We start from the raw sequence: 15,851 nt of genomic DNA on the forward strand, positions 1-15,851 counted from the left end.
ACACTTCTTTAATCTGGTTGCATTACACATTATTTCCCTGGGTGAAAACTCCCAAGGAGCTCTTCATGTTGCTCTCAATCCCCACTGTCCCTCCACACAAGACGTCTGGATAGTGGAATATCAAGTTGCTAGAACCACACAATAACCTAATTTCAGAGAGTGCGTTCATATTTATTTTGAAATTGTAAACAATGCATTAGACTAGAAAGAACTGAACGAAAGAGTATATTTAAGAATGTCTTTAGTACATAACAGAGAAAAGCTGTGATACAAACATACCGTTATTTTATGCTTCACAGAGAGCAAAACACTTCAAGTGGCGTTAACACTGACACACGTTTACCTCAAAAACATGAATATTCCAAAATACTGAGTGATTAAAAAAAATGAAAATGGATTTTGTACATGTTGCTGTGATACCGTTCATGCAAGACACATTTCCGTGTCAATGGATATTAACTCCCTGGAGTCTATGGTACAAATTCGTACACAACCTCAGTGTAGGTACTTAGGTCAAATTGTGTATGCCGTTTTATTTGGGATACTTTGATTGGTTTGTCCAATGTAGCACAACACTGTCCTGTACACTCATCCTGAAATGAAAACAGAATAGATACAGAATTGAGCAGTCACTGTAAAAATGAAAACAACTAAATCACATGCATCATATTTGCAAAATTGAATGCCAGGAGCTTGAATCTTATCTACAGGAAACTATATTGGATCTAGTTAAGTGTCATGTTGTCTATTTGCATTGGTTTACTTATATTTGGGAAATAGTTGTACTAAGCATTTTATTTAAGAAGAAAAAAAAAAATGAAGTAGATGTAGATTAATTGAGAGATAGGAAATTATTCTAAACAGTTTATTTATTGTGTCCTGCATGTATAATTGTGTTGGATAGGTAACACATTATCCAGCAATTACTTTATAAACTACTGACAACTGGTCAGTGAGATACCTGTTGTCTTCTTTCAATGTTTCTCACCTTCAGATGCACCCCAGATTCCACAGGTGCTGTGGATGATGAATATGAGCAAATTACACAGACACACAGTACATCACTGATGAATATGACTATTGACTATGACTATGACTATTCACACACAGTATGTCAGTAGATCATGTTAATGTCAAATGCTATTTCTAGCCGTCCTCAGTGCATACGCGTTTGAGGACGGCTTGACGCCGAAACACATTTGTTTAGCCATGGTGCAACAAGAAAAAAGTAAAAAGAACGAACTAGAGAGTGCGGTTCTTTTGCACATTAGAATTGGATGCTTTTAACTTGCACACGGAGAAGTAAAGAGATCTTTTGGAGTTTGAGCGCGCCTCTCTCTGCAAAATGCTATTTCCATACCTGTCCTACGGCAGAGGCAGCACACACAGGTGGAGATGAGGGCAGAGAGTAGAGCACACACAGGACACCAGATGACCAGCACTGACCAGCACTGACCAGCACCAGGGGGAGCAGGAGAGGTGGGTGCAGGGGAATAATCTGTTCAAGGAAACTTCCAGTAAAGAACACATGGCGGCACAGGATTTTTTTTTTTTTTTACAGAGAAAGGAAAACTCCATCAGCCTTGCTCAAATTTCACAAATATTAGTGCAATAAACTATGATGTTGTAATTCATTTGTACTTTTTTTTTTATTTTATTTTAACTGTGTGTAGCATGTTGTGAATCATTTATTGAAGTGAACCAGATGATTGTAATTGGAACCAAAGCTAGATGTACCGCAAAGCGCTGCAAAATATGACCGCCGCTCAGTTCTGCACATTTACCTGTGCTGTGTTTTGCTTTTATTTCATGATATGTAAAACAAATCCCTTCAGGATATTTCAGGTTTCAGTTACCACAAATTTGCGGCAAGGTCATATGTAAATTAGGTTTCTGGCAAACAGTTGCGGTTAAGTTTTGCAGCAATGTCATATAATATGCCAATTAGATTTGTCACCAGACGTTCACTGGATTTTTTCCCCCATTATTATGTACAGTATGTATATCAAAGGAGGATAAAACCAAACCTTTCACTGTGATATTAACTGAATGACCAACACAGCGTTGTGATCCCGTGCAGTGACACCTGTACAGTCCAGAATCACACACAGCAATGCGTTTGAAATGTAATGATAAGATGCCAGATGTCTCCCCTGTGTATGTCCATCCCGATTTGATCAGATATGTGTCACTGACAGGAAAGCATTCATTTGAATCTGATACTTTGCACCATGTCATTATTGGCTTTTCATCACAGTATACCACAGGGCAGTTTATCTTCAGACTTTCTGTTGATAAAGCTTTAGCCTTTGTGTTCCGTTTCACAAGTACTTGAGTAGAACATGATTCCCCCGTATCTGTAAATTCAGAAGACCACAGTAGCATGATTAAGTGGTATTGCAGTTGTATTATACATACAAATATAAAGGTATTTCCAAAGCAGGTAAACAAGCAAGGATATATTAAACATGTGTATCACATGTAGGCCTGTATGGACAACAAAAACAGCTTTCTAAGAACACCCACAAATGCATGTGCAACTTTCAAATGATATTAACAAATACATGTGGAACAATCCCCTCCCACCATGATGTAGAGTATTGTTTATTGTTCATAGGATCCCCATTAGCAGGGTACAAAGCATAGGTACAAGTTCCTCCTATGGTCCAATAGTACAAAAGATAATGTTAAAAGTTCATTACATTAGGATTTGTTTATTACTATAGGATGGCATAGCCTAATATACGGTCCAATTTAGTTGAAAAGAGTTTCAAAAACATATATTCATTATTCTGTTGCTTTTCTTTTTATTTGAACCGTCGATACTTTATACCGTATCGATCTTTTAACTATTTATTAGCACATGCTCTTGGATTGGTTAAATGTATAACATTTAAATATAGAGCATTCCACTAGGCAGGTCTTAAAACATTCTTTTAAGCTTCTTTATTCTCTAATGATTGTGGTTGAAAACACTCAGTCAAAAACACTCACAATCTCACTTACTTCAGACCACCTTCAAGCCCAAATAATTAAAATATCATAACTTTATTGTCAAGTTTCTGGTTGATGTATGCATATTTTCACACTGTAACTTCCAATTACTGTAACTAGTTATAGCATAAAAGCATAACATAGGTTTACTTACATTGAGCGTGTGTAGAAAACAGGCTGGTGGACAGGGTGAGGAGTTGGGAGAGTGTGAAAAATTGCACATTCCTAAACGCCATGGCTGTATCTGTCTGTTAAGCCGTCACTAAAAGACTTCAGTCCAGGACTGAGAATGTGCTTGTGAGTCAGATGGTCCTGGTGCATCTGACAAGCTTTGTTTCACTTCTTGTTTCACCTGCATGGAATCGAGCAGATTTCACTTGTGTACATCACATCTCTCATGCTCACCTTCTCTGTAGCCCCTTCTCAACCTCTCTCCTCGATCCTCCAGGCTCCCTCCCACTGATCTACTGTATAACTAACACTGGATAGACCATCCCATTGTTGCCAGCCCATCATTTACGTACCTCCGCCAAGGAGGTATATATTTTCATCGGGGACCGGCATTTGTTTGTCTGTCTGTCTGTCTGTTTGTTAGCAAGATAACTCAAAAAGTAATGGATGGATTTCGATGCAATTTTCAGGGAAGGATGGACATGACCCAAGGAGGAAGAAACAATTAAAGTTTGGGAGTGATCTGTAATTCCGTCGGGATTCCAGAGACGTTTACTGTATGTATTTAGCTTAGTGGCATGGCCACGTGGTGGCGATCTGAATAGTTTAGTTTCAAATGTATGACAACCCAGGAAGAACAATACAGGCGGAGGTCTGCGCTCTCTGAGTGCTTTTCTATTTTTTTATCTAGATCTGTGGGAACGAGGACCGAGGAAGAAAGGGAGGATATATAAAAAGACGAATGAGAGGCGCCCTGTGTGTCTGTGATTGGATGTCACCCAGTGAGTCATGCCATCAGACTGCTAGCACCACCTGCTGGAAGCTTTGTATTGTGTCAAAGACAACATTCACATTCAGCACAGCTGTAGTTAGAAGCCTATACACTTCAGACACTGGTAAAGTTAAGCTATAAGTCCCAGTTCCAGTGATTTTAGAACAGCATGGGAGATGTTCACAAGTCATGGTTGCCAAAGAGGGCGCCATTTAGTCAAACGGACCATTTCAATACTCAGCTTAAATATAAGGTTTTAATTGGGCTTGTAAAATTGCAATTGAGTTTATTTTTTTATAAATCAAAGTTGAATATTTGATATTTTAACATTAGAGAACAGTGTGACACTCAATTCATCCATTCTATGTCCTCTTTAAGACCTACATACACAAAAAAGATGGTCCTCCTAGGCCCTAAGGTTCTCGAAATATTCACAGAAAACTGTGTCCGTCCTACCCTCCTTTTGGGGGGTCCAGTCCGCCGGGAGGGGGACGGATCAAAATGAAACACAATGGTTCCATGCTATGCTTGTGGGGCTACATGCCCACCAAGTTTCGTGCACCCCGGTCTTTCAGTGTCCCGGGAATCCTTAACAGAAATTTGCTCCGCACAAAAAAAAAAAAAAATACAAATACAAATAAAAATATGACTAAATCTATGACCGCCACTTCGCTGCGCGGCCACTGTATATCACATGACTAGTGTGACTGCATTGTCCCACAACATGTGACCTAAAGACACAATGTCAGCACATGTTTTCTGCAGACACCATGGTTTTATTCCCTCACCCACTGTCAGTAAAAGAAACCGCCTAGCGGTAATTATTGGGATCCAAGAATCATTGAAAGAAGCATTTGGAAGTTCACCAAGGACATGGGACAAAGCGTAAGCACACCAAATTTTGCATGTCTGTTAATGAGTTATTATGACTGCCGCACAGCAAAGCAGCTGTCATAGGTTTCATCAGTTTTTTTTTTCTTTTTTTTGTGCGGAGCAAATTGTTTGCACGTAACAATACAGAGATTGACCCAAGACAACACAAAACAGCCAACAAAAAAGAAATGAATAAACAGAAATGACAATAGACTTACTACAGAGATGACAATGATGATCCAACATCAGACATTGATACACACACAACTGAAAGACATGCATGGAAAAGACTGATATTGTGACATCTACAAAAAGAAAAAAAAGTCATAAAAAGAATAGTTAGGGAGCTCATCTACCATCCATTTAAAGTGCTGGAGTTAAAATTAAAGTACCAGTGTGGGATTGAAGTGCTTGCTATTTGCTTGATTATTATACAGTCTGATCGCTGCAAGGTTCAAATGATTTGTTGTACCTTTCTGTTCTGATTCTTTGTTTTAAACTCTACCAGTTGACATATTGCTTCTCATAAATTGATGGTGGAGAGGGTGAGTAGGGTCGTTGAGGATTTGATCATTCTGTTTTCGGATAAGATCATTGTACAGCTGAACTTTTGACACCTGGTCATGTCCAATGATGTTGCTGGCCATCTTGATCATATGCTGCAGTCTCTTTTGGTCCTTCACATGCATGTTACCAAACACGCAGAAAAGACCAAAGGACACAACACTCTGAAGGAGACTTGTGTCAAACATAACAAGAATGCGTAAATCCAATCTGAAACTCCGGCATGAGTTGCTAAGAAGAAGGACAACATTCACAGTGAATGATATAGTGAGATTGTAAGTTGATGTTAGTAATTGTGAATTGCTTAACGTTATCTGCATTTAGCAATGGGGAAGGAAAGGCAATATTGTACTTTTCTATTTCAACATTGATTTTGGTATAGCTAATGGAGAATTATGGAAAAAATACCAACATTGTGAACAACCAAAATTAGGCTATATTTAGCTGACAGCTGTATCTCTAGTATTTCAACACAATATCAGTGATGTTGGTATTCTCAATGGCGAGTGAAAACTAAGTGGCATTGTAGTATTAGTTGTTGCATGGGAAAAACTGAGTCTTTCAATTCATTGGCTAGATGGATATACAAAGATGTTTCAAGAGAGTTGGTGAGCAGGAGAGAGACAAGGGATTTTCTTAAACAAAGAGCACGATGCGTACTGCATGCTTTCCCTATCTTGAGTAGTACTGCAGGACCTGTGTAGAATTCAGACGTTTCTCTTTGCCAAGTCACAGTCATGGGGTTAGCCCAGATGTAAAGACCTTCAAAGAATTGAATAAGCCAACCGGATGCATTAAGCTATTTTGAAAGTTAAAGAAAGTAACCTACATAGGCTAACATTGCTGGTAAATGAAGGCAGCTGTATAGGCTATGATACTAGATGCACGTAGCTGACAGCTGACTTCTAAATGAAACTACGGCCAGTCAGATGATAGATGATAGAGTTTCGTACTCTTTGTTTTGGGCTTGTTTTCAGAGATCCAGTTGCTTATTTTTCTCTAAAGCCTTGGCAGCACTGGCACAGGTAGGGTACAGGGTCTATGACTGTTTATTGCATGCAATCAAGGAGTGACCAATCGTTTAGGGGTTTGTTTGCAGTTGTCTATGCACTGACAGCTTATAACTGTCTACCGTCTAAAGGTCATTATGCAAATTGAGTGGTTTGTCTGCCCTGTTATTACCAGGTCACCTTTGCTTTTTTCACTCCCCGGCTTTGCTGTATGAAACAGGCTGCATATCGACAGATTTGAAGAGTTTTCTTTTACGTACATGTACAATTTATTTTTGTACATGTAACATAATAAAAAAGAATAGAACAGTGCAAAAGGTGAGTCTGTCTTCATTGATTCAAAATTACTTGGAATCAGACTGCAGAGGGAAATTGGAGGGAAAATTGGAATTTGGGATTCTGCAACCCTATAGGGTCTAACAGCACTATAAAAGTAAAGTAGCGATTGACTTTGACATAGTGAGATTGCCTTCAAGGCTATGTATGCTATGCTATTTTGTTGTAAGTGCATATTCATTCATATTCAACTAATTACAGCAAACAAGCCTGCTGCAACAAGGACTCTGTGCAGTTGTACCACTCATAGATGATCACACTGCCAGAAACCCTGAACATCCTGGAGATCAGTTTTACTGAAGAGTGCTCACTTCCTTTTCAACATGACAACAAAAGGTACCAGCATCTGCATTAAAACAGAGAAGATTGGACAGGGGGAGGCAGAAAGCAGGATTTAGTGCAACACACGGACACACGGACACACACACACACACACACACACACAGTCAACTGATAAAGACCTCATCCTTAAAGGGAACATACTGTATAATGGATGAATTGGGTATTGTGCTGTATTCTCTGATGTTAAAATAGTATACATATTCTACTTTGATTTATGAAAAAAAAAAAAAAAAACTTCAATTGCAATTTTACAAGCCCAATTAAAAACGTACAGTATATTTAGTATTGAAATGGTCCTTTTGACTAAATGGCAACCACAATTGAACTACAACAGCTTTCTGCTATTAGACATCACAGGCGTTCTAATTCGCCCATGTTTTAGTGGCTATTTCTAAGTTCAAGGAGGGCACAACCATGCCTCATGTTCATGATAGCTCTTTGGTTATGCACAACCTCTCCCAATTAGGTGCTGTGTCCACCAATTACGTTTTTTACACTGAGAGCACCCTCAATCTCCTTTTCTCGGGGCTTCGAGAAGTGTTTATTGTTGCTATGTTACCAAAACCAGAGACTGTTTATAACGAGAAGTGACATTGACGAGCCCGGCGCTGTTCTAAAAGTTGAACAGATTTCAACTTTCAGCACTCTGAGCGCTGCGGTAAAAAATGGTCTGCGCCGAGAGCTTTTTTTCCGCCGAGGGCACTTAGCGCTGTGAACGCTGAGCTACATAGACTTTATATTGAAAATTGTCGCCGTCGGCGCAAAAAACGTGATTGGTGGACACAGGGCCTTAATCAAAACCCAGACAAAAATTGTTTCATTCTATGTCTACTTTAACCCTCATGTTGTCCTTGGGGAAAATTTGACCCCAAGCAATGTTTAACATCATAAAATATATGGTTGACTTTTTTTGTTTTGCTTCAAGTTTCATGACTTTTCCTCATTTGAAGGGTACAACAGAGTAAACATGAAATTTGCACAAAAATATGTTTCCAATGTCCTGTAAAAAAAATAGTTACGTTGGTGTTCTTGGGGTCAATTTGACCCCATTTTTATGAAACATGAGGTAAATAAATATATGACACATTATAGATATTATTATTGTAATAGTATGAGAACAAGTAGTTATTATCATTATTACATATACAAGTACATACTGTATTACATATAAGCTATTTTGGCAGGTCTGAAAAAGTCCAAAAAGTCAGCCTTTGGGCTGTTGACACTGGATTGGCCATATTGCCAGCCAGGGTTCCAGGATTCATAAAGGGGTGTGTGTGTGTGGGGGGGGGAGGATTGTTTTGTAGGGCTTTTGATGGTGATTATTACACTCTTGTTACTGTAAGTACCTACCACTAAAAAAACTGGGTAAAAAAAAATATTTTAATCATTTTTTGAGAGGTTTTTTTTGAGTCAAATTGACCCCAAGGATAACGAACGTCGGTCAGATTTGAGGACAGCATGAGGGTTAAGCAGAGCATGCAGGATAACTGTCTTGGCTTCATGCTGCTCTGACTCATTATTGATCAAGTCATGTCATGTTTTTTGTTGTTTGTTCATGTTGCTCATTGTTTGCTACATCTCTCTGCCTCAAACAGACCTGCCATCTGACAAGATTTATGCCAAAGCATTGTTCAAGACGCTCACTCGTGTTGCCTCTCCGCTGACCGTGGGCCTGTACTCATCATGCCAAAGTCGCATCAAGACGATTCTTACAAACATAGAGAGTAGGTATCTGGGGACACATCCTTATTTCAATGCAGAAACTTGCTTGGAAAACCAGTGCATAGGCTAGTTTACATTAGATGACAGGCCAGGCCTATACAATGTTTTCAATACAGTATATTTAGATACAGCTCAGCCATTGATTTCATTAGAGCATATGCTGAGGAAATTGATGAGGCGGTGTTTACACGGTTGAGACCTGAAACCATCTGGCTGTGCACAAGTTTTACGTTAATTTATGATTTATAATTGCCGCATCTGGAAGAATGGCGTACATACGTTGTTTTGTGTGTATACGTTCGTTTTCTCTGAATCACATGTGCGATCATTACAGAAATGATCTAAGATCAAATGAAGGATAGTTTCTACGCAATGAGGTCAAAGGACTACATGATACATATAAAAAGATATTTTCTCTCGTCTTTGTTGGAATTAAGTGTCTGTCTCCCTACACCACCCCTCCTCATCCACATCTCTTTCCCTCACTCTCTCCCACATTCTCTCACTCTCAGATGAAATGGAGCAAGAGACCACAAGAACAGATGGGACAAATCATGATGCCAATGCCTCGCCTCGTCCTGTCCCGCCTTCTCTTTCCAGTACCCTGGCTCTCATCTGGCGGCTGCTCTTCTTTCAACCCGTGTGGACAAAGGAAAACCAAAAACAGAAGAACGTCCGCTTTGTGTTCGTGAGGTTCAGCGCCTGGCACTTTGCCGGCAGTGACCTGCTCTGGGCGGGGCTGGTGATGCGTCTGTGCGTGACGCTGCAACACAAGTTCGGCCGACTCCAGCTGGGCCTCTACCGCATGTGTCAGCACGACGAGGAGGCAGCCGAACACAAGAAAGAGGTCACGGACGGAAAAGCCAACTGGAGCTCCAAGAAGATCTGCTGCATCCCTCTGCTGCTTCTCGTTGCCCTCGTCATCACTGGAGCAATGGTCATCTTGGCTCTGCTCATCACGTTCGGCTTCCCTGAACCAGAGGTTGAGGAAGATGGGCAACCAGAAGCTGAAGAGAACGCAGGGTTTGGAGTGTTAGAAGGGTTTGCCATTGCTGCCCTTGGGGTGCCGGCGGCCGGTGCGGTTCGATTCAGCTTCATGTTGGGGAAAAACCTGATGGTCCACCAAGACTTCAACATCCGACGTAAGATGGACAACAAGAAGGTGAGCGGAAAACTGGGATTCATGAATGTCGTGCGGAAGGAGATGAAGCTGCTGTCTTGCTTCATCCATTTCATGGAGGTCTTTGAGAGGAGGAAGATTCGAGTCGTGCTGGAAATCACCAACCTCGACCGCTGCACACCGGAGAAAATCGTTGGCGTCCTGGAGGCCATCAACATCTTGCTGTCTGACGAAGAGAGTCCCTTCATCTCTCTTCTGGCAGTGGATCCTGAAGTTATTGTGGAACAGGTAAACAACACTGACTGCCAAAAAGACCAAGCTTTCGGTTTCCTGGATCGCATCATCACACTTCCATTTACAGTGCCTCCGCTCTGCGACGCATCTAAGTGGACTGTGTTCAAGAACATTGCGTGTCGATGCTCAGAAATTCCAATCGTATCTCCTCCAAAAGATGATGAGAAACTCTGTGAGAGATCTGAGAGTGGTGAGGGCATGCAATTACTTCCTCAAACCAACCAAACTGAAGATCTGGAGGTGGAGGTGAAGGTGACGGGTACAGATGACGATGACGATGACGATGACGTTGACGTTTTCCAGACTAAATTGCATGAGTACCTCTCTGGTGATACCATGTCCATGAGAAGAATCATCAACTCCTTCCGGGTGACTACCATTATTATGGAGGAGCTCCCCAACTTCCAGTGTCTACCAGCAGAGAAGGTACATGTAGCAGCCTGGGTGGTGTTGGCTGACCGCTGGCCCTGTCGCCTGAGCTGGATTCTCCAGTGCATTGAGGACAAAGAACAGAGAACAGAGATTGACCAAGGAGAGGGCATGGACAGCTCCATGACGCTCTGGCAAGTCTTCAGTAAGCATAGAACTGAGCTGAAGCTCATGAAGGAAGCGGTGGAGGATCTTCTAGAAAGAGATGCTGACCCGGAGCTTTTCGAGAAGTTCCTGAAGGTGGACTTCCCTTTCACTGTGAGTGAGGCGGAGAGGTTTGACCAAAGCACCGTCAATCTGGACGTTTCAATCAAGAGGAAACTCGCCAGGGTTAGAGGGAGCAACAGAAGTCACGAGGAGAGCAAACCAGCTCCAACACAGTCTGGCAAGGCTATCTGACCATCCTGTCCAGGCCATGCTGCTGCCTGTAGAGAGACCAATGTTTAACTGGGTTCTAAGTGGTGAGGGATGAAACCAAAACATTTAAAACATGTTGGGCACATTTTCAGTCATCCTAGCTATTGGAGTAGCGTATGTAGTAAAGATGAAATTCAGAAGCTTGTCTCACAGTCTTAGAGGGAGATCCAAGGGCGTAGATAGATGGGCAGATTACACTGATCTATAGTAGTCTTAAAAGACATTGTTTTAGATTTTGCAGAAGGGAATAGTCTTGATTTAAGAATATACTGCCATATAATGAATACAGTAAGTTCTTCTTTCGGGTACAAAGTACAATAGGGTGATATGTTCATAATTTGGTTTTCCCCCTAATAAACACCTTGTGAAAATTTGTACTTACATGTGATTTGTGAAAACTTTTATTAACCAGTGGCCATTCTTTTGGCACTTTCCTGGATTGAGAGAAGCAGGTCAAACAGTTTACTACTGCTTTAGGTAGCTGCTTTAAGAAGAATATGGGGCCATTGGAAATGCTGCTTTGCCAGTGCCCATACTCACTCTGTTTCATTCAGCAAAACAACTGCAAAACAGGATGTGAGCTGCTGCAAAACAGGATGGTGCATTGGTGCACTGGTTGTTGATGGCAGAGATAGACCATCACTCTAGACCAGAAAGACTCCCTTATTGAGGTCAGCCCTACTGTATGTTCCCACGGCCCTATGTTCCCCCATTTCTAAGAATTGTTTTTTTTTTTACTGAACATTTTGAAAATTAGGCCCCATGTTCCCACAACCATATGTTCCCACAGTCTTATGTTCTCTCAAGGTTTTTCTCATTTCAAAGGTTGGGTTAGTGTTTGGGTTCAGGTTAGGGTTCAGGTTAGGTTAGGGTCAGGGTTAGGTTAGGGTGAGGGTTAGGTTAGGGTCAGGGTTAGGGGTGTAAGCGACTACCAAATTGGTAGAAATGGCGATAAAATCTGATGCAAATTGATGATAAAGGCAATGTGGGAACAAAACTTTGGAAATGATGGACATACAGTAGGGTTGTGGGAACATACCTTTACCGTGCCTTTACTTTACTGTTTCATTTGCAGCACAAAACAACTGCAAAACAGGATATGAGCTACATAACAGGACATGATTGTGGCATTGGTGGTTGATGGCATACTGTAGATGCTGGCACCACTCTAGAGCAGAAAGACTACTTTCAAAGCATCGGCAAAGAAGTACTAGTGTTATAGTAATCTGGTACTTAAGAAGCTCACAACTTGAGTTTAATGCCCCACGCTAACAGAGATGGACCCAACACTGCTCTGTCTAATGTTCTTTGTTGTGGTCCATCACAGTTCTGTTTGTGCCAAACCACATCCTAGCAATGGATTACAGGAATGCCGCAAGAACCTCAGCCTTCTGGCTCTGGAGGTCTTACCTGGTGGGGGCTGGGACAATCTTCGGAACAAGGATATGGGTCGAGTCATGAACTTCAGTTACTCCCAGTGCCAGACCACCGAAGATGGTGTATATCTTATTCCAGACGAGGTGTTTGTCATCCCGCAGAAGACAACAGCTGTGGAGAGAAGCTCAGATGTTTTTGAACACTGGCTAAATCACACCAGCTCAACCTCACAAACCGTCAAAGCTGATACTTCTTTCTTGCCGGTGCTCAGTGGAAAATTCTCCTCTGACAGTCAGCAAACCAAAACCTATCAAGTGCGGGACAATTCTGTCTCATCTCGTGTGCAGGTAAAATCCATTCAGATGTTGAAAGAGCCTATGTTGTATGGTTTACGTATATCAGGATTTTTGAAGTGTTTATGAAATATACTTTGCAGGGGACATATTTTACCCATATCTCTTGCCTTGTTGTTAGCAAATCTGAATTAGCTGTGCAGGTCGGTCTGGAAAGGAACACCTGGAAGCAGACAAATGGCAAGTACAGACAGACCTGCAGAGCTAATTAAAATTTGCTGACAGGTTCAGCTAGGTTCACCCAGGATACCTTTACCCCACAATCTTAAATAGTGTCTTGAGGTCTTCAGATGTGAAACATCTGTGTCACACTTAAATACAATTGGGGTGTGTGCTAGCAGACTTGATGTCACTTTAGTTAGCAAATCTGAATGATTCCCTGAATCACATTTTCAGACCTAGACAACAATAGACAGATGCTTATTTCATAATGCTTTTGCATCGGTCCTCACCCAAGATGCTCAGATGAAGAGATGAGACCAAGTGAGAGATTTAAATTGAATTCTGGCCACTATAGGGAGCCAGTGGAGAATAACTAGGAGAGGAGTAATACATGTGTCCTCTTTGGCTGATTGAAGACTAGGCGTACTGCAGCATTCTGAATCAGTTGTAACAATTTTAATACACAAGCAGGTACATGTAGGCCAGCTAACAGTGAATTACCATAGTTCAGATTGGAGATAACCATGGCCTGTACAAGAAGCTGTGTTGAACATTTAGTCAGATAAGGTCTGATTTTCCTAATGTTGTAAGGATGAACCGACATGGTTTTGCAATTGAGGCTACATGCTCAGAGAAGTTAAGTTGGTCACCAATATGACACCCAAGTTACATGCCAATCTAGTTTGAGGCAGTTAGCTTCAATTTAGACCCGGATCTCCTTATATGGGCAAATATGGCAGCTTTGGTTCTTTTTTGTAGGCGAACTTCAGAGGTCTATAGCTGTTTTTGCTGGAAACACCAAGTGCTCAGTTTTTGAGAGATTACAGGTTGAAATACTATAGTCCTCAGGTGGGGAAGATAGGTAAAGTTGAGTGTCATCTGCATAGCAATGATAGTCAAATTCATGAGAGTGAATGATCTCACCTAAGCATGTGGTTTAAATAGAGAAAAGGAGGGGCCCTACTACTGATCCTTGAGGGACTCCTGTAATGAGGTCATAAGACTTTGATATCTGTCCCTGCCAAGACACGCTAAAAGTTACCCTTTAAGTTAAGATTTGAGTTAAGCCTTTTTTAAGTGAATTTTTTTGGGGGGTATGAGAGTATTGTAAATATTGACTAATATTTACTAAATATCTGCATTTATTGTGTTTGGCAGGTGAGAAACCATATATATACGGTGGACAACTATCCTGACTTCACCCTGGACTCGCGCTTTATAGAGCAAGTGAAAGAAATAGCAGACGCACTGTTAAAGAACAACACTCGTCATGAACTTCAGTTACTCCCAGTGCCAGACCACCGAAGATGGTGTATATCTTATTCCAGACGAGGTGTTTGTCATCCCGCAGAAGACAACAGCTGTGGAGAGAAGCTCAGATGTTTTTGAACACTGGCTAAATCACACCAGCTCAACCTCACAAACCGTCAAAGCTGATACTTCTTTCTTGCCGGTGCTCAGTGGAAAATTCTCCTCTGACAGTCAGCAAACCAAAACCTATCAAGTGCGGGACAATTCTGTCTCATCTCGTGTGCAGGTAAAATCCATTCAGATGTTGAAAGAGCCTATGTTGTATGGTTTACGTATATCAGGATTTTTGAAGTGTTTATGAAATATACTTTGCAGGGGACATATTTTACCCATATCTCTTGCCTTGGTGTTAGCAAATCTGAATTAGCTGTGCAGGTCGGTCTGGAAAGGAACACCTGGAAGCAGACAAATGGCAAGTACAGACAGACCTGCAGAGCTAATTAAAATTTGCTGACAGGTTCAGCTAGGTTCACCCAGGATACCTTTACCCCACAATCTTAAATAGTGTCTTGAGGTCTTCAGATGTGAAACATCTGTGTCACACTTAAATACAATTGGGGTGTGTGCTAGCAGACTTGATGTCACTTTAGTTAGCAAATCTGAATGATTCCCTGAATCACATTTTCAGACCTAGACAACAATAGACAGATGCTTATTTCATAATGCTTTTGCATCGGTCCTCACCCAAGATGCTCAGATGAAGAGATGAGACCAAGTGAGAGATTTAAATTGAATTCTGGCCACTATAGGGAGCCAGTGGAGAATAACTAGGAGAGGAGTAATACATGTGTCCTCTTTGGCTGATTGAAGACTAGGCGTACTGCAGCATTCTGAATCAGTTGTAACAATTTTAATACACAAGCAGGTACATGTAGGCCAGCTAACAGTGAATTACCATAGTTCAGATTGGAGATAACCATGGCCTGTACAAGAAGCTGTGTTGAACATTTAGTCAGATAAGGTCTGATTTTCCTAATGTTGTAAGGATGAACCGACATGGTTTTGCAATTGAGGCTACATGCTCAGAGAAGTTAAGTTGGTCACCAATATGACACCCAAGTTACATGCCAATCTAGTTTGAGGCAGTTAGCTTCAATTTAGACCCGGATCTCCTTATATGGGCAAATATGGCAGCTTTGGTTCTTTTTTGTAGGCGAACTTCAGAGGTCTATAGCTGTTTTTGCTGGAAACACCAAGTGCTCAGTTTTTGAGAGATTACAGGTTGAAATACTATAGTCCTCAGGTGGGGAAGATAGGTAAAGTTGAGTGTCATCTGCATAGCAATGATAGTCAAATTCATGAGAGTGAATGATCTCACCTAAGCATGTGGTTTAAATAGAGAAAAGGAGGGGCCCTACTACTGATCCTTGAGGGACTCCTGTAATGAGGTCATAAGACTTTGATATCTGTCCCTGCCAAGACACGCTAAAAGTTACCCTTTAAGTTAAGATTTGAGTTAAGCCTTTTTTAAGTGAATTTTTTTGGGGGGTATGAGAGTATTGTAAATATTGACTAATATTTACTAAATATCTGCATTTATTGTGTTTGGCAGGTGAGAAACCATATATATACGGTGGACAACTATCCTGACTTCACCCTGG

At 41.2% G+C, this 15,851-nt stretch overlaps 2 protein-coding genes and 1 long non-coding RNA gene across 3 annotated transcripts; 2 read left to right on the forward strand and 1 right to left on the reverse strand.

The window, feature by feature from the left end:
* Positions 1-525: 525 nt before the first annotated feature.
* Positions 526-2,346, reverse strand: LOC134067392 (uncharacterized). Its single transcript, XR_009936500.1, has 3 exons — positions 1,361-2,346; positions 989-1,017; positions 526-593 (listed from the first exon to the last, which is right to left on the reverse strand). It is a non-coding gene; the product is annotated as an uncharacterized LOC134067392 (long non-coding RNA).
* A 4,697-nt stretch (positions 2,347-7,043) lies between these two features.
* LOC134067118 (NTPase KAP family P-loop domain-containing protein 1-like) lies at positions 7,044-11,029 on the forward strand. Its single transcript, XM_062522194.1, has 2 exons — positions 7,044-7,056; positions 9,300-11,029. Exons 1-2 carry the CDS (start codon positions 7,044-7,046, stop codon positions 11,027-11,029), a joined length of 1,743 nt encoding a protein of 580 aa, XP_062378178.1.
* A 1,221-nt stretch (positions 11,030-12,250) lies between these two features.
* LOC134067119 (macrophage-expressed gene 1 protein-like) lies at positions 12,251-14,480 on the forward strand. The gene is made up of 3 exons (XM_062522195.1): positions 12,251-12,771; positions 14,098-14,249; positions 14,477-14,480. Exons 1-3 carry the CDS (start codon positions 12,325-12,327, stop codon positions 14,478-14,480), a joined length of 603 nt encoding a protein of 200 aa, XP_062378179.1. The 5' UTR covers positions 12,251-12,324.
* The last annotated feature ends 1,371 nt before the right edge of the window (positions 14,481-15,851 follow it).

This window comes from Sardina pilchardus, chromosome 20 (genome assembly GCF_963854185.1).
Source record: "Sardina pilchardus chromosome 20, fSarPil1.1, whole genome shotgun sequence".
Taxonomy (NCBI): Eukaryota; Metazoa; Chordata; class Actinopteri; order Clupeiformes; family Clupeidae; genus Sardina; species Sardina pilchardus.

What these genes read in the sequence shown, in the direction of transcription:
- LOC134067119 (XM_062522195.1), top strand. Translation starts at nt 12,325, where the DNA reads ATGGACCCAACACTGCTCTGTCTAATGTTCTTTGTTGTGGTCCATCAC. An exon ending in CTGTCTCATCTCGTGTGCAG is followed by an intron (nt 12,772 to 14,097) that starts GTAAAATCCATT and finishes TGTGTTTGGCAG; the next exon opens with GTGAGAAACCATATATATAC.